The 18,201-nt window shown below is 62.9% G+C and overlaps 1 protein-coding gene across 1 annotated transcript; it reads right to left on the bottom strand.

Annotated features, from left to right (window-relative positions):
• Positions 1–394: 394 nt before the first annotated feature.
• GRAMD1A (GRAM domain containing 1A) lies at positions 395–18,190 on the bottom strand. The gene is given in 20 exon segments (XM_067542938.1): positions 395–911; positions 1,299–1,419; positions 1,772–1,879; positions 2,814–2,901; positions 3,357–3,542; positions 4,008–4,111; positions 6,297–6,439; positions 6,720–6,838; positions 7,279–7,419; positions 9,088–9,262; positions 10,889–11,042; positions 11,687–11,808; positions 11,962–12,042; positions 12,566–12,661; positions 12,964–13,067; positions 13,548–13,632; positions 14,579–14,599; positions 15,097–15,168; positions 15,171–15,312; positions 18,082–18,190. Coding segments are annotated over 20 exon segments (2,154 nt in total). The 5' UTR covers positions 18,090–18,190; the 3' UTR covers positions 395–827.
• Between the last annotated feature and the right edge of the window lie 11 nt (positions 18,191–18,201).

Below are 18,201 nucleotides of genomic sequence, written 5' to 3'. Positions count from 1 at the left end.
CCCCCCAGGCAGTGGCAAACGGTGAGAGGCCCAGGCCAGGAGCCCTGTGCTGGGGAACGCCCAGACGCCCGGCAGGCACCAGGGTGTGGGGAGAAGGGAGCCGAGCCATGGGCAGTGCCCCTCTGCAGCACACGGAGCAGTGCTCCAGGAGCCCATGCTCCCAGCACGATAGCCCAGAGCCAGGGAGAGAACCCAAGAGTCCTGACTCCAAGGCTAAGGGGGTGGGGGGAGCTGCCCTGGCCACTCCCCTCCCCCTCCCTGCAGCACAATTTTACCCCCCTTAACACCATGTAGACAGACCACTTAGAAAATCAATTCCCAGTCCTGACTGGATGCCCTCCCCCACCAACATGCAGCCCCCCCCAGCCTGCCCTCCCAGGCAACAACGGCCCCCACAGCCCGCCCCCCCCCCCCAGACCTCAGCAAACCCTCTGGCAGACACTGGGGGCTGCAGGCGAATCGTAGAGGACAGAGCCAGCCCCCAGGAGTTCCCCTGTGTCCTGGGCGCAGCCTCCACATCGCCCACCGCTGAGGCCCTGCTCTGCCAGGGTGGTGGAAGGTGAACGGGGCAGTCTGAGCTGGTACCGTTGCCAGCCGGGAGCCGGGCGCTGCTGACCTAGCAGGGGAAGCAGAGATGCCGGGGAGCGTCCAGGCAGCACCGGCCCAGCCGAGGAAGGGGCAGACTGAGCCGGGCCGCAGGGGCCGTGTCCAAGTGGCGCTGACCAGGGCGAGGGAGCCGGCCCACGGGGGGCGTCGGAGCAGCGCTGACCCGGCGTCAGTCTCGGATCCAGCTCAGCCTCCCATGGCCCCTGGTGGCTAGTGCAGCCTCAGGAGACAGCATCAGCCTGGTCTGGCTCCGGGGGCGGTTCCACCAAGATGCCCTGGTGCAGCTTCTCCAGGGAGACCTTCATCTGGGGGAGGGAGGGGAGTGGTACCAGTTATTCCTGAATGGCCTTCAGCCAACTAGTCCTGCCTCCCAGCCCGCTGCTCAGCTAGACCCCCGCCCCCCAGAGCTGGGGAGAGAACCCAGGAGTCCTGGCTCCCAGCCCCCTGCTCTAACCAGTAGATGACACTTTCCCCAGTGCCTCCTCTTCCCTTGGGCTCCTGGATCACCGACCCAGTCGGGCGCTTTGCAGCTGTGGGGTAGGGTGACTGGCCCAAGGGCTGTGGAGCAGGTGGGCAAGCCGGGCCGGGGGGGGAAGAAGCCAGCCCAGGGAGTCGGGGAGGGCAGAGCTCCAGGCCCCCCGGGGCAGGCACCCAAAGAGCCGAGCGAGCCCAGCCTGGCCCCACAGCCTCACCTCGTCCAGCAGCTCCACGGAGGCCTCCAGGATCCGCCTCCACTTCCGTACCTCAGCGCCGTGGAACCGCCGCTGCAACTCCAGGACCTCAGCCCACTCGCCCGCCGTCCGGGGCAGCTTCCTAGGGGGAGGGCAAGGGGGTCACGGCCAGCTGGGGGTGGCCCCCATCTGACCCAAATGCCAGCTACTGGCAAATGCCCTCACCTGGCACCCCAACAATGCCCCAACACCCCTTGCCTCCTGTACTTCTCATGCTGCTCCCTTCCCCCTGCTGCCAGGATCCCCCATCCCTTCTCCAGCCAGGGCTCCCCACACCGCCCCCTCCCCCACTGCCAGGATCCCATCTCCCCTCTGGCCATGGCTCCCCACACCCCCGTCTCCCCCTCCGCTGGGATCCCCCCCATGTCGCCTCCTCCCCTGCAACCAAGATCCCCCCCTGCCCCGTCTGCGCTCCCCCCGCTGCAATCGCTCACCCTCGGGCCAGCGCGGAGGCCTGCCAGGCCTGGAAGGCATGGGCCGTGTGCTCCAGCTCCCACAGCCGGTACAACAGCATCACGTTGAGAACCACCAGGACCACCAGGCTGTAGGGAGAGGGGCAGTCAGGGGCTGGCAGAGTGCCCTCACCCCAGGCTGGCTGCTCGCAGGGGTCCCCTGGCATCTCCAGGAAACAGCCCTGTGGTGCACGGGGCAGAACCCAGACGTCCTGGCTCCCAGCCCCCTGCTCTAACCACTAGACACTACCACCTCCCAGAGCCGAGAGAGAATCCTGGAGTCCTGGAGTCCATGAATCCTGGGGGTCCATGGCAGAGAGTAAATGGGGGGGCAAGGGGTTGGGGGTCCACGACAGCAGAGGGATGCTCACAGCAGCAGGGGGAAGAGTTGTGGGTCCATGGCAGAGGGTGTTGTGGGGGGCGAGGGGTCAGGTTCCATGGGGGGGGGCACTCATCTGGTGGGGGGCAGAGCCAGGGGTCCATGGTGGGCGGTTGCTGGGGGGACAAGGGGTTGGGGTCCATGGCAGGAGGGTGCTGGTGGGGGCGAGGTCAGGGGTCCATGACACCGGGGGGGGCACGGGGAGGGGTGGGGGGCACCGTACCTCACACAGATCCTGTGAGGCAGCACAGACAGAAGGAAGGAAAGAAAAACTTGAGGCCTCACCCTAGAGAATCACCCCACGCCCCCCCCAGCCCCAGCCCAGCCACACGCACACGGGCTCGCAACCCCCACCCACAGCCCAGTCCAACCCCCACATCTGCTCGCAGGTCGTGCCCCACCCTGTCCCCTCACACTGTCCAGAAAGACCAGCCCTGGATGGGTGTGAGCCCAATCCTGGACCCTCCGCCCCCCATAGAGACCTGCCTCCCCACCCCACCACGGAGCCCCACCCTGTGCCCCTGCTCCCCCTACCACAGAGCTCCTGCCCTGCCCAGGATCACCCCTTCCAAAGAACCTCAGGCCCCTTTAGTCCCATCCCCCTGGAGCTCAGCCCCCCTGGAGCCCGGCCCGCAGGCTCCTTACACCAGGCTGACGAGGAGGAGGAGGGTGGATGTGCTGGGACCCCGGCCCCGTTCCACCAGCTGCTGGGAGAGCCGGGCCGCCAGGCTGCCTGTGGGGAGAGGGGACAGGTTAGGGGGGCCAGGCCAGCCCCACATGCCCAGGGGTTGCTCCCCAAGGCAGAGACAGCAGCTCCTTTCCCATCCTCTGTCAGGGAGGAATAGCTGACACCCCCACCCCCCGCAGCTCCCTCATGGGGGGATGTCATCAGGGACAGGGCGGGTTCCCCCTTACCTGGGGGGGATGGTGATGGGGGTGGGTTCCCTTTTACATGGGAATGGGGGGACAGGGCTGGGGCTGGGGAAGGGTTCGGGGGGAAGCAGGTTACGGGAGGGGGCACGTTCCCCTTTGGACAAGAGTTTAGGGATGGGGCAGGTTGTGGGCAGGGGGGCGGGTTCCCCTTTACCTGAGGGGAGGACACCAGAGGTAAGTTATGGGGGATGCAGGTTCCCTGTGGATGGTGGCAGGGATGGGCTGGGTTACGGACAGAGGTGGGCTCTCCCTTACCAGAGGGGTGCAGAGGGCGGGGCCCCATCTCGCCAGCGGGCAGTGTGGCCAGGGGGGGCTCGGCGTGGGGAGCCCTCCAACTCAGCGTGCGCTTCCTGCGGCGCAGCCCGGCCAGCAGCCCCCGCGGCTCTGTCCCGCGGCCGCTCTCCTCCAGCAGCATCTTCTCTGCCCGCGCCAGAGCCAGTCCTGCAATACCAAGGGGTGAGACGCCTGCGCCAGGCCGGACACGCCAGGGGGTGAGACGCCTGCACCCACCCTGCCATATGTGGGGAGTGAGACCCCCGCACCAGAGCCAGCGCTGCAACACCAGACGACTGCCTGTCCCGCCATGGGCCTTGAGACGCCAAGGAGTGAGGCACCAGCCCCACAATGCCAGGGAGGTGAGACTCTTGTGTCCGATGCCTGCCATGTGACGCTGGGGGGATGAGATGCCCATGCCACAATGCTGGAGGGCGGGAGACGCGGCGATGCCAGAGGGTGAAATGCTCATGCTCGTGCCTGCCATGCAACGCCAGGGGAAGGGAGCGAGTCGCCCTGCAACATCATGACACTGGGGGGGGTGAAACGCCCGTGCCCACCCCTGCCCCATGTCACCAGAGGATGAGACACCCACACCACGACACCAGGTGCCAGCCCGCCCGCCCCCTGTACCCAGGTGCTGGAAGTACTCCTCCACGCCGTTCCACGTGTTCTTTTCGATCAGGGCTCTCACCAGGTTCCAGGGCTGCTTCCGGTACCGGATCTCGGAGGAGACTCTGGGGAAGGCAGAGCCGGGAGAGGGGTCAACGATTAGCTCCTTGGGGAGCACTGGAGGGCTGCCAGGCCAGGACCCTGGGAAGCAGCTCCCTAGGGCAGATGAGGCAGGGGCCTGTTTCCTGGAGATCCCCTCCCACCCCCCAGCCCTCCCTCTTCACAGATCCCAAGGCCAGAAGGGAGCCCCGCCCTGCATGGGACTGCTCCGAATGAACACCTGCACCTGCCCCATGGCTACAGCAGGGCCCTGGCTCCAGCTCTGGTCCCCCATGGCCAAGAAAGATCAGTTCAACCTGGGCCAGTGCAGGGGCTGCGAGATGCTTGGGGAATGGGGGCTGGAGCTCCCGGGAGGGGCAGGAAGAGCTGGGTTTGGTGGGCGCCAGCACAGGCTGGGGCGCTCCGAGTGCACCCCATAAACAGGGAGGCAGGGTGGGGGAGGGCTAAAGGCCCATGTGGCACAAGGCCCTGTGGGGCAGCGGCAGCAGGGGAGAAGCCGGTTTCTGCTGGCCGGAGGTGGGAGGATCTGAGGCAGCCCCCCAGGAGTCGGGGGACCCGTCCTGTTGCAGACAGAGCTTGGGATGTTCCTGGAGGGGGTGGTGAGATGGGGCTGCCCACCGGGCTGGGCTGGGCTTGATGGCTGGGACCCTGCCAGCCCTCTGTGGGCTCCACGAAGAGCAGATACCCCCACCCCCCCGCTTTACAGATGGGCAGCGATGGGGAAGCCGCATGTCCTGGGGGATGGTTCCAGGCCTGAGCTACGGGCACTGTTCAGGACGGGGCCCCTGGTTTCCAGGCTGAATTAGTGCAGCCAGTGACTCGTGTTTGACAGTCCTCTGCTAAAGAGATGAGCCCAGCACTGCGTGTCCAATCCCCACACAGGACGTCCAGATGGGGAGGGTCACCCCTGAACCTCCTCTGGGCTAAGCTAAATAGCTGGAGCTCCGGGAGTCTCTCACTCTTGGGCTGATTTTCTGACCCTTTTCACGTTCTCAGGGCTCTTTCCAGACCCCTCCCCAATTTACCACCATCCTCTTTGACCTGTGGGTGCCAGAACCGAACACAGGCTCCCAGCAGCGTCATACCAGGGACAAACCCAGAGGGAAAAATCACTTCCCTGCTGCTACTGGAGACTCCTGTTCCTGCATCCCAGGATTGCATTATCCCGTCTGGACTCAGCGTCACCCAGGAGCTCACATACAGCTGATTATCCACCATGACCCTCAGATCTTTTCAGCGTCCCTGCTCCAGACAGAGGAGGGACAGAGCCTCCAGCCTGAGCGCGTGGCCGATGCTTTTTGTTCTTAGCTGGACTGTTAGTTTCATGGAACCGAACTAAAAGACACGGCTCGGGCCAGCTCACCAAGCCAGCCCGATGGCTCTGTGCCAGTGACCTGGCCTCTGTACTATTTCTCACTCCCCCAGTTTCTGTGTCCTCTGCAAATACTATCAGGAATGAATTGATGTTTCCTTTCAGGCCACTGATAAAGCTGTAAATAACATGGGCCAACATCCGATCCCTGCAGGATCCCCTGGAAAAACCCCCTTGAGGATGGTTTCCAGTTCACAGGTTCGTTTTGAGCCCCCTCAGTTAGCCAGCCTTTAATGTGGGCCATGCCGTCTCAGTCTGTTTTTCACTTTAAATGTTGTGTGGGCTTAGAGGATCTAAGTGTGTGATGTCAACACTTCTCTCTAGCCACCAGCCTTGGCATCTCATCCCAAAGAGATACCAAGTTAGCGTGACAGGATCTATTCTCCATAAGCCCATGGTGATAGGCTTTACTTATATCACTCTCCTTTAATTCGTTATTAATTGAGTCCTGTATCAGCTGCTCCATTCTCTCTCCCAGGATTGCTGACAGGCCTATAATCACCCGGGGCATCCCCTTTACCCTTTTTAAAGAGTAGCACAACAGGAGCTTTCTCCCAGGTTTCTGGAACTTTCCCAATGCTTCAAGACGTATTGAAAATTAATCTTAAGAGGCCAGTGAGCTCCTTAGCCAGCTCTTTTCAAACTCTTGGATGTGAGTTATCTGGACCTGCTGATTTCAATGTGTCAGAGTTTGGAGCATGGAGCAGCCGTGAGCCAATGAGAGCCAACCACCAAGGGAATTCCCAGCACCACTGTGTGGGTGGGGAGATTTCCCCCCAAGTTTCCCACTGCCGAGGGGCTCTGAGCCGGGGCCGTACCTGAGGCGGGCCGTGCCCGTGGCCAGCGTGCTGATGCAGTAGCGGTGGACAGTGTAGAAGTAGTCCTGGTAGGGGATGCCATGCGTGATCACCTCCGAGTCCACCACACAGGCACCACTCTCAGGGCTGGCACGGAACAGGGTCTGGGGGCAGGCCGGGGAGAGGTGTCTGCTCATCACATCAAAGGCCAGAGACAGCTCTGCACTGCCCCCCCACCTGCTGCCTCCCCTGGCCTGCTCCCTCTCACGCACCTGCCACCCCTCCACCGCGAAGTCCAGCACCCCCACGCCTGCACCCTCCTACCCTGCAGTTCAGCCCCAGCCCCCGCTCCTGCCGCCCTCCACCTCACAGTCCGGCCACCCCGTCCAGCTGCCCCGCATTTATGCCCCCTCACGCCCCCCTGGGGCTCTGCTGTCCCCTCACCTGCGTCTCCACCACGGCGGCTGCCTTGGGGCCCAGCGGGTTGCTGAGGGGGATGGTGTAGGAAATGACGCGGCTCTGGTGGCTCTTGCTCTCGCTGCCCCACGAGGTCAGCGTCACATCTGGGGAGAGCAGGGGGCACGTCAGGGTGGGGGCAGGGTGTGGGGAGCGTGGGACGGACTCGCCCTCCCACCCAGGCCTCCCCTCCGCAGCAGGCTGGGGGCAAGGCAGGTTTACCTGGACCCAGCGGTGGGCTACTCCAGCCCTGGACCTGGCGCCCCACCAAGAACCTTCCCTCCCCAGGAAACACCACCCAAGTGACCAATGGGGACAGACCCCGCCTGCCAGAAACCCAGGCTCTCAGCATGAGCCATGCTGCCTACACCTGGGATCTGCACCAGGCCCCCGGATCCCCCCGCCCCGTGTGTCTCGGCTCGGGCCAGCACCAACCCAGGGGTGTCCTGGGGAGTGAGCCAGGCCCAGCCCAGCCGTCAGCCAGGGACTGGCGGGGGGCAGCCAGCTCACAGCCCCCAGGGGGGAGTCAGCCCCCAACTTGCCCCACCTGTGAACTTGCGCTGGCCCAGGAAGCCCTGCATGAATGGCGAGTCGCTGAAGAGCATCTGCTGCAGCCGCTCGGCCCCCATGCGGTAGACACAGTTCAGCAGCAGCCGCCCGGGCAGGTCTGAGAAGGCATCTACCTCCGCTGTGGGGGAGAGAGGGGTGAGGGGCCACAGGACACCTGGGTCCTAACCCTCTGGGAGGACAGTGGGGTCAGAGAAGGGGAGCTGGGAGCCAGGCCTCGTGGGTTCCCTCTTTGGCTCTGGGAGGGGAGTGAGGCTGTGCCATTCTGTGCCTCAAAACAGCACCCAGGCGCCCCCCCATCCACCACTATCACGTGATTAGGATGTGTGGTACGGTGGATGCCTTGTGAGGTTTCCTTTTAAAAGGCTTGTTCTGTTGAACCTTAATATCCTAAGGGACCATTGTGTGTGAAGTGATGAAGCATTGTTGTGTGTACTACTGAGGGCTCGTCTACACTCGCAGTATGCCGGCAAAGCTTTGTCGCTCTGGGGTGCGTAACCCTCTTCCCCTCTCCCCTGAGTGATGTCAGTTTTGCCGGTACAAGCGTGAGTGTGGACAGCGCTATGTTGGCGGGAGACGCCCTCTGCCGATATAGCACCCGACGCTCGTTTAGGGGGTTTTATGATATCGGCGGGAGAGAGCTCTCCCGCCGTCATAACGCAGCTACACTCACACTTAATGCTGGCAAAATGTATATCGCTTGGGGGGCGGGGAGGGGCGAGTTTTTTTCACACCCCTGAGCAACAAAGTTTTGGTGGCGTAAATGCATGTGTAAACAAGCCCTGAAATGTGTTGTGAGGTTGGGCGATGCCCAGTCGGTCTGACAGGAGAGACAAAGGAGCAATTATCACTGGCCAGACAGGCATTAAGGGCCCATCAGGAAGAATCCATTCTCCAAGAGGCTCCTTGGAGAGGGCACATAGGCGATGGGGCTGCCTGACCCCCACGTCAGGGCAAGGATCTTTCTAGCAGCTGGAAGGAAGTATAAAAGAGGGACAGTGACATCATCACTTGACCTCTCCTCCACCCCATCTCAACACCTGGAAGATCATCTGGAAGATGAAGACTTTGAACTGGGGACATTGGTCCCAGGCTGGGAAGGAACCCAGCTTGTGTACTGACAGCTGTGAGCTGCCTGTAACGTCTACTGGGGGAGAGCCCGATTCAAGTCTGTTAAAGTTAGAACTTAGACTGCGTTTCTATTTTTATTTCTTAGGTAACCAATTTTGATCTGTAAGCCTGTTACTTATAATCCCTTGCCACAGTCAATAAATCTGTTTTATATTATACCTAAAACAGTGTGTTTCAGCTGAAATGCTGGGGAAGCTCAGCTCAGATTACAAAGGCTGGTGCATGTCCACTTTCCTTTGACGAAGTGGCAAACTGATTAATGAGCTTGCTCTGTCCGAGGGAGGCTTGAACAGTGTGAGGGCTGGTCTACACTTAAAACTTACAGTGGCATAGCTGCATCGGTACAGCTGTGCCGCTGTAAGAGTACTTGTATAGCCGCTTTATGGCAACGGGAGAGAGCTCTCCTGCCAACATAATAAAACCACCTAAACGACCGGCGGTAGCTATGACGTGGTGCCGTCCACACAAGCACTTGTGCTGGCAAAACTTATGTCACTCGCAGGGGTGTTTTTTCACACCCCTGAGCAACAAAAGTTTTGCCTGCATAAGATGGTATATTTCTGGGATGGAAGACTGGGGACTGAGTTCCACGAGAGGAGTGGTGCCTAGTGGTTAGAGCAGGGGGAGCTGGTGCGTTCAGGCAGGGCTGGGCTGTCACCTTCATCCTGCGTGGAGGAGGAGGAGGAGGAGTTGCTGGTGTCAGTGGGGAGCTCCTCATGGGGCAGCAGGTCCCCCAGCACCGCAGCCTTTGGGGGCTCCAGCCCCAGGGTCGCTGTGTGGTTGGAGGTGGTGTCCACCTGGCTGTCTGCATTCTCCTCGGGGTCCTCTGCCAGCTGGGAGGGAGGAGAGAGTGAGGGTGACCCAATGTGGGCCTGAAACCTTCTCCCCCCCACTAGAAGCTCCCCCGTCCCCACCAGCCCCATCCCCTCCCTTCCTCAACTCCCCTCCCTCCCAAGAACCTCCTGTAGTGCTGGCAGCTAGCCAGCTCAGGGCAGGACCGTGATGAGGGGTCAATCCCCTGTGTGTGGGTATCAAAGGGAAGTTAACTAGGCTAACGAAGACAAACCCATGCACTTGTGTTGATAAAAATCAAGAACAGATATGAACTGTATTTACCTACATCCTGTCAGGCCATGTCTTCACCACCGCCTACGTGGGCAAAACTTACGTCACTCGAGGGTGTGAATATTCCACCCCCCTGAGCGACGTAAATTACACCGACATAAGCACTTGTGTGCACAATGCTGTGGGTGGGAGAGTTTCTCCCGCCAACGGGGCTTCTGCCACTCGCGGGGGTGGTTTCTTTATGCCGACAGGCGAGCTCTCTCCCATCAGCACAGTGCATCTTCACCAAATGTGTCCGTGCAGCTGTGCTGTTTGCAGAGCTGCACGTGTAGACATGGCCTCAGATATATACCAGCGTAATCAAATGAACCCGCAGTTGCTAGATCCTTTTCATGTCTCGTAACTCTATGTTACCTTTACATTCTGTAGGCAGATACGCTCAACTGTGGTTAGATCAAAAGGTCTGTATTTAGCATGTACGTGTGAATTTACTTAAAGGAGAATTGTTTGACTCTCACACTGTGTCTACGAGACTTGCGCCCTTGGGACTTTTCACAGACTCAAGGATCTATTCTTTGTCAGAGGAAAGCACGTGCTGTGATGGGTTTTTTGTGAAGACGCCCGTCAGCTTGCTCTCTGTCCGGGAGAGCTATAAATACGGATTAAAGGGACTGATCCTGCATCTCTGATCTGCTGAACTCTGAACTGGGGGAGTCTGAGCTATTGGACTGAGATCCCCAAAGAATAATTTTGGGACACCCTGTAAGATTCATGGAAGGACCCTAAGAGACTAATGGAGAATTAGCAGGCACGGTATGTGGACACATTCTGATTCAACTGTAATGTATTTTATCTGCTTTGACCTTTTAATAACTCTCATTTCTTTTCTTAGCTAATACATTTTACTTTTAGATGCTGAAGAAAATAGCTCCCAGCGTTGTCTTTGGGGAGATCTGGAATGTATTTTGACCTGACTGGAAGAACCTAATGGGTGGTGAATTTTGGTTTTAATAACCTTTCATCAAGAAGTCCAGTTTGTCTGGGCGGTAAAAAGGGGCTGGGATGCCAAGAGGACTGGCTGTACTCCATGGTAAAAGTCGTAGCGTGCTCCAGGCAGACATTTCATTACTGGCTTGGTGAAATCGAATGCTAGAATATGCCACCAGTCTGGGGCGTCTGCCCTGTTTTCTGACTGTCTGTCCTGAGTTTGGGGTTCTCAGCTGTCAGTCATACCAGACATCATGACACTTCCCCCAACCCTGCCTCCCAGAACCTTTCCCAGCCCCCCAAACCTCCCCCAGCCCTCCCCCTGCCTTTCCCAGCCTTCACCCGCCCCCAAACTTCCCCCAGCCCTGCTCCCTCCCTTCCCCCATCAACTCTCCCATGCCACTCACCGAGGCAGCCCCATCACTGCTGCTGACCAGTGAGTGGAAGCTCTGATTGGCGGCTGTCCTGGCCAATGGGAGGCTGGCGTCCAGCTTGAGGTCAGAGGCGCAGGGCGTGACCAGGTCTCTCAACTCGATGAGGTCGCCGAGCTCCCTGACCAGGCTGGGGAGGGGTCAGTCACTGGGGGGGCCGGGGGCACCACGAGCACCGAGGTCACTGGGTCCCACGGGGGCGGGTGTTGAGCCAGGGCGAGTCTTGGACACACCAGCGGGGGGGAGGGGACATGACACCAGCTCGTTCTGGGGGGGGCGGGACCCCCTAAATGATGGGGGTCATGGGGTTCCGAGCACTCGGGTAGGGTCCAATCTGCTCCTGGGAAGATGTCTGCCCCCCAGCTCACCCTGGGCAAGAGGGCACAGATGCCTCCTCCTGGGCATAGGTGCTAGAACTAGGGGTGCGGGGGGTGCCAGGGCTGGGCACCCCTGGCTTGAAGTGGTTCCCATCATACACAGGGTTTACCATTTGGCTCAATAGCTCTCACCACCCCCAAGATACCAGTTGTTCCAGCCCCCCTGTTCATGGGGAGATGGGCCAGCCCCATGGGGGAAGGGAAAGAGGGTCAGAGGGGAGGGAGGCCAGCCCCACAGGGCCATAGGGAAGGAGGGCCAGCTCCTGGGTGGAGGTGGGGGCCCAGCCAGACCTGAGGTCCCCACAACAGAGGTCAGAGGCCACCTCCCAGCCTGGCCCCACACAGCTAGCCCCACTCTGGGGGTAGGGGGGAGGGAGTAGGCAGGAGTCGCACTCACCCCAGGCCATTGAGCTCGTCGGCAGAGGCAGGGCAGACATAGTCATCATCCTCACTGGTGAGGCCGAGCTCCGCGCCGTAGCCCTGGTGGACGATGTGCCACAGCTCCCGGGGGGACAGCGTCTGGGGGGCAGGGACATGAGCAGGGACCTCTGGGCCCCATCCCCAGATTGCCATCTGCCCCCAACCAGAACCCTGCCCCCGAACTCCCCTCTGCGCTCCCCCCAGGCCCTCCGGCCCCGAACTCCCCTCTGCCCTCCCCGGGAGCGTCGGTACCTTCTCCAGCAGCGCGTTCTGCCACAGGCGGAAGATCAGCATGAAGCAGCGATCGCGGGCCCCAAACGACGTGAAGAAATGCTGGGGGAAGGGAGGAAGCGAGACCCAATCCTCAGCTCTGCCGGCTCCCCTCACTTCTGACCCCCGGCCCCCGCTTGCCCAGCCCTGGGCTCCCCACACCCCCGGCAGGGCCCAGCTCAGTGATGCAGGAGAGTCCAGACTCAGTGTCCCTGGGACTGCGAGGGGGCAGGGATGGGGGTTACCCTTTGGTGCTTCCCAGCCCCTGGGAGACCCCTGCCCTGCCTCCGAGGGGATCAGGGGGCCCCGGCCTCACCCCAACCTGCCCCCTCCCCAGGTGAGGATGCCAGCGCCACCCATGCAGAGCATCAGGCAGGACCTGACCCCTCTCCCTGTGGGGCCACCTCGAGGGGCTAGGGCCACAGGAACCAGCCTGGCTGTCTCTGTGTCTGCCCTGCACCAGGCAGGGGCATCTGGAACACCACAGTCCTGGACAGAGGGGCCGTGTAGTGGCCAAGGTGTGGGCGTGGGGCTGCCCCCCAAAGAGAGGGGCCGTGGGGCAGGGGGAGCCTCCGCCCTGTCTCACCTTGTCAGTTGCGGTGCAGACCTGGATGGCGTTGGGGATCAGCTTTGCCATCTTCTCCTTCTTCAGGCATTTCACCTCGCGCAGCGGGATGGAGATCTACAGGGGGGCAGCAGTCAGGGGGCGGCAGGGTTAGGGGGTGGTAAAGGGAAGCCGGAGGCGGCCCAGAGCAGCGGGGGAAGTGCAGGGTTCAGGGGCGCCTGGGCGGTGCAGGGGAAGCCAGAGGCGCCCAGGACAGCAGGGGCAGGGCAGGGTTTGAGGTGCTCGGTGAAGCTGGCAGTGGCCCAGGGCAGCGTCGGGGTGCGGGGGGGAGGCAGGATTTGGGGGCGCCTGGGGAGGTGGGGCAGGGCCCCAGGGGACAGAGGAAGCCACAGCTGCCCGGAGGGGTGGGTGTCACTCACGGCCGTCTCCCAGCGGAAGATGTTGCTGTAGAAGCAGAGCCAGTTCTCGGACAGGTAGAGCCGCCCCTGGAGCAGGATGTCACGCTGCAGCGCGCAGGAGTAATCTGGGGAGACGGGAAACCTCAGAGCCAGCCCAGCGCGGGGATGTGGGGCGGGAGGGAGAGGAGAGAGACACCCCCGTCTGACAGGGAGCAGGCCAGGTCTGTGGGGGGAAAGGAGGGGCCGGCTCTGGGGGTCCAGGGCAAGGGGGCAATAGGCAGGTTGTGGGGAGCAGATACGGCAGGAGCCATAGGGCCAGGTGCCAGTGCAGCCCCCCGCCAGACACGGGGGCGGGGGAGTCCTGAGTAAACAGGGACTGGAGGGGAGGTAAATAGTTGTGACAACAGCTGGGGGGAGAGTGACAAGATGGGGGGGGCCTCGCTCCATGGGCCCCCTCCCCCCCACTTGCTCCCTCGCACCCGCATCCACTCCCCACTGGCCCTGCCCCTACACCACCCGTGAACCCCCGCAGCCCTTCCCCTGCCAGCCCTGCCCCCCCATGCCACCCCCACCTCACTGCCCCTCCCCCTATGACCCCCCCTCACCCACGAGCAGCCGTTCGCTCTCCGGCAGCCCCTTGAAGATCCTGCGGAAATCCTCGTTGCGCTGCTTGTACGTGGGGCTCAGCATCTGTGTGGGGGGGGGACCAGACTCATCAGGCGGGGTGGAGGGCCTGCCCCACCCCCTCTATGGCCCCACCCCCTGCTATGGCCGGGGGAGGGGGCAAGACTCCACTACAGCTGGGCATGGGCCGGCGCCCCTCACCATGGTATCTGGGAGGGTGCAGGGGGGGAGCCCCGGGCTGGATACAGGGTGGGGGTCTGCGGGACAGCAGGTCCGGGGGGGGCAGCACCAAGAGGCTTGGAAATTTCTGCCCAAGTTGAAGCCCCCCCATCACTTACAGGAAACAGGGGGGGAAAGGAGGGGGGCTGTGGCTATCCCCTCCCTCCCCCCACCCGGAGGGGCACTGCCCCTGGCCAGGGCTGAGCAGAGCTAGTAGGGAAAGGAGAGAGCTCAGAGCAAGCCCCACCCCTCCAGCCCCCACCCCCGTCCACCGCCCTCCCCCTCCACCCCCCCAGCCCCCTGCCCAGCCCCACCCGACTCTGAGTCGGCATCAGAAACCGGGGGGGGGGGGGGGCACAAACCAAGCCCCCCACCCACTTCTTACTCCTTCCCCCACTGCCCCACGGCAATTTTGGCGACCTCCCCCCCCGCCCTCTCTCTGCCCCTCATCTCCAGTGGGCTGTAGCTGGGGGGGCAGGGGTTTTAAAGGGAGCAGGGGGCCAGGAAATGGGGGGCAGGACAGCAAAGCTCAGAGAGGGGTGAGGGGCTGAGCACAGGGGCGGCGGGGCTGGAACGTGTGGCAGGGCCCATCTACCCTGCTCCTGGGGTGCACCCAGCTCTGGGCTGTGCCCAGCCAGGAGGGGTCCCCAGAGTCCCTCCTGCCACCCCCTCACCCAGCTGCCAGAGGCAGGGATCGGGGCTAGCTGCGGGGAGTGGGGGGCACAAGCTGAACCCTGGGAGCCGGGCAGAGTGTGGGGTGCTGGGGCCATGGGCAGAGCCGGGGGGGACTCACGCTGTACCAGCTCTGTGCCTTCTGCAAGGGAAAGAGAGAGACAGGTTAGAACAGGAGCCCCCTAGGGGTACACCCCCAAAGCCCTGCCCCCCAGGACCCAAAGGATACACCCCCAAAGCCCTTTCCCCCCAGCCCCCAGTTTATACATCCCCAAAGCTCGCTCCCCCAGAACCAAACAGTCGCCCAGGGGACACTTCTCCAACCCCACTGAGGACATAACCCCCCCCCCTCCACCCCCCCAAACCATGGTACCCCCAGGAGATATCCCCCAGAAATCCCCCGGAGGCTGGCCCCCAGGAACAACCCCTGAGACACTCCCCCCAGGGGCCAGCCCTCCAGGAAATACCTCCCCAGAACTGCCCGGACTCCACAGAGCCTCCAATACTGCATTGCTGAGCCCCTCCACAGAGACCTCCAGGGAGCCCCCCAAAGCACCCTGAATACCCGGCAGAGCCGGGGGGCCAGGCTGGGCTAGCAGGAGCACCCACAAGGCCGCCCCAGATTCCAACCCCCCTCACCTTGTTGTTGCGGATGAAACTCCTGCTGCTCAGTGGGTAGTTGAGGGGGGCCCCGGGTGAGGGGGGAGGCGGGGGCCCCGCTCCGGGGTGCTCTCTGTGCTCTTTTCCACCATGGCATCCACAGGAGGCTCCGGGGCGGACCGGGGGGGCAGCAGCAGACGTTTCCGCAGCGACGGGGAGCTGCGGGGGCTGCTCCGGGGGGAGGGGCTGCCCGTGCTGGGGACGAGATAGAGCGAGGGGGGCCATGAGCCTCCTCGGGCCTCCCCCAAGCGTCCCTCCCGACTCCCCCTCCCTCCCCTTCCTCTGGCCCCCCAGGCACCTCCAGTGCCCCCTGACATCCCCCACTTCCCGTCCACCTGGCACCCCATCCTCCCCCTGCCTGGCTCTGGCCGGGGCTGTTCTGGGGACTGGAAACAGGCATGTCCCCCCGTGCCCCACACTTACCGGCCACCTGGACCTCAGCCTAGTGCCAGGGGCAGCACGGGGAGGGGGGGGGAGGAGGAGAGACAGTCGCTACTTCCGGGGCAGCTCCAGATCTGGTTACTGTCACACACACCCCGCCACAGCAGGTGGCCGGGGACAGCCTGACGCTGCGACAGCTGCTGGGGGCTGGCGCGTGGAGAAAGGGGCCTAGAACCCACAGCACAGCCGGGGGGGGGGGGAGCACGAGCCCCACTCCTCCCCCCCCGCACCCCTACAGGGTTCAAGCAGAGACAGCGTCATGCTCAGGACTGGCCCCAATGCCCCCGGCAGCGCTATGGGGTGCCGGGGAGCAGGGGGGCTGCTCTGTGGGGATTGGGACGTGGGGCTCAGTGAGGGGCACCATGCTGTGGGGAGAGTGCCCCCCTGCTGAGCCCCGGCCCAGCTCCCTGGCCGCCCTCCAGGGTCCAGCAGGACCCAAGATTACCCCAGCCGCTTCTGTCAGCTGAGCCGAGCCTTTGGCTGTTGGACTCTGGGGGGCTCTGGGGGCCCAGCAGGGACACAGGGGGCTGGGGCTGGGGCCAGGCCCACGCAGCAAGGTGCTTCCAGTCCCAGTCCTGGCGCCCAGGGGCCCGGGTCGAAGGAGAGCTGCCGGGCCGAGACCTGGAGCCGGCTGGCAGAGAAGGGAAGTAAATATGGAGCAGATCTTGCTGGCGTGGCAGGGCTTAAGAGGCTGCCTGCCTGGCCCGCGACCACAAACCCTGACCTCCAGCCCTGTCTGCTGCCCAGAGAGCATCCCTGAGCCAAGGTAGGATGGACCATGCAGGCCAGCTCTGCTGGTGCCCCTCACTCCCAACCTGCTAGCCCAGCTCTGGGCTCCCCGCACACAGCTCTGCCGGTGCCCTCACTCCCATGACCCCTGGGAAATGGTTCCAACAGTGAATTACTCTCACTGCTAAAAATATTCACCTTATTTCCAGTCTGAATTTGTCTAGATTCAACTTCCAGCCATTGGATCATGTTGGATCTTCCTCTGTTATTGGGGGTCTGATCCCCACATAGGACCTTCCAACCTGGGGTCCCTTCCAACCCTAATCTTCTATGACGTCCAGATGGGGAGCATCACCCCTGAACCTCCTCTGCGCTAAGCTAAATAGCTGGAGCTCCGGGAGTCTCTCACATTCGGGCAGATTTTCTGACCCTTTCCACATTCTCGGGGCTCTTCCTGGACCCCTCCTCAATTTACCTCCTTGGCCTGTGGGTGCCAGAACTGGTCACATGGTCCCAGCAGCTGCACCAGGGCCAAACGCAGAGGAAAAATCACCTCCCTGCTGCTCCTGTTTCTGCATCCCAGGGTTGCATTAACCCTTCCAGCCCCACCGTCGCCTGGGGAGCTCAAGTACAGCTGATCATCCACCACAACTCCCAGATCTTTTCAGCATCCTTGCTCCCCAGAACAGAGTTCCCCAGCCCAATCACGTGTCTAACTCTCTTTGTTCCTAGCTGGACAGTTACATGGAGCCATATTAAATGTTCACCACACTCAGCCCTGCTGGAGCCCCTCACTCCCAGCCCGCAGCCCCATGCTATCCCAGCCCTGTGCCCCCAGCTCCACTCATGACCTACCGTCCTGAAGAGGGTCTGTATGGGGCGATTCTGCGGTGCAGAAGGAAGGGGCAGGTGGGTGTTTCCTGTCCCAGAGCCTGGGCTTTAATGCCGTGTGAGGCAAACTCATCCCATTAAAGGGGGCTGTATCCCAGCGGGGCAGAGACCCCCTCAGCGCAGGGCCCCAGCAGAAATCTCCAGGAGCAGTCAGGGCGCTCGGACACCTGGGCCCCTGACCCGTGGGACGGCGTCATCCTCGCCACACAGCCCCAACCCGCACGCTGCCCCCTGTCATGCCTGCAGAGGGATTTGGGGGCCTGGCGAGGCCGGCGCAGACCCGATAGGATGCTGCCATCCCAGCCCCCGGCCCATGCCCTGCTCCGGGAACCCACAGCCCTGGGCACCGCTTGGAAGACAGAGTCCCAGGGCAGCTCTGCGGGCTCGGACAGCTGGCCCAGAGCTGGGAGAGGGACCCAGGCATCCGGCTCAGCTGAGTGCGGGGGAGGGTGCTACAGGTGCCCTTCTCCGCACAGGGCCCATCACTACCCAGTTCCCAGGGCTAGAGCAGATGCCAAAGGCCTGTGCCCGGCCCAGGACCCCCAGCCGGGACCTCCGGGCACGGGGCGCTCGCTGGGCACCGCGTGGGAACCTGCCGGGGAGCGAGGGCTCGGCACAGGCAGGCAGGGCAGTAACAGCCAGGGAGAGAACCCAGGCGTCCCGCTCCCCCTCCCCACCCCCAACCACTAAACCCCAGCCCCCTCCCAGAGCCGGGGAGAGAACCCAGGAGTCCCGGCTCCCAGCCTCCCCCGCCCCCCGAGCCGGGGACAGAACCCAGGAGTCCCGGCTCCCCCCCCCCCTTCCAACATACCAGGCCCCACATCCTTATCCCCCATCCCCCTCATCGCCCCATCCCCCCTCCATCTCCTCCCCTCCCCCTGCCCCGGCCGGCGCCCCCCTTACTCGAACATGGCCCGTGGTCCCGGCCCGGCGGCCGGCGGCGGCCCTGCCTCCCCGCGGAGGAAGAGGAAGGAGCCAGAGGCCCGGTGGCTTCCTCCCCTCCCCCTCCCTGCGCTCCGCCCG

This window comes from Emydura macquarii, unplaced genomic scaffold (assembly GCF_026122565.2).
Source record: "Emydura macquarii macquarii isolate MOO-44397 ecotype Brisbane River unplaced genomic scaffold, CSIRO-AGI_Emac_v2 contig_746, whole genome shotgun sequence".
In the NCBI taxonomy this organism is placed as follows: domain Eukaryota; kingdom Metazoa; phylum Chordata; order Testudines; family Chelidae; genus Emydura; species Emydura macquarii.
Note: the sequence above shows the minus strand (reverse complement) of the source record. Positions and strands in the feature narration are given on the sequence as shown.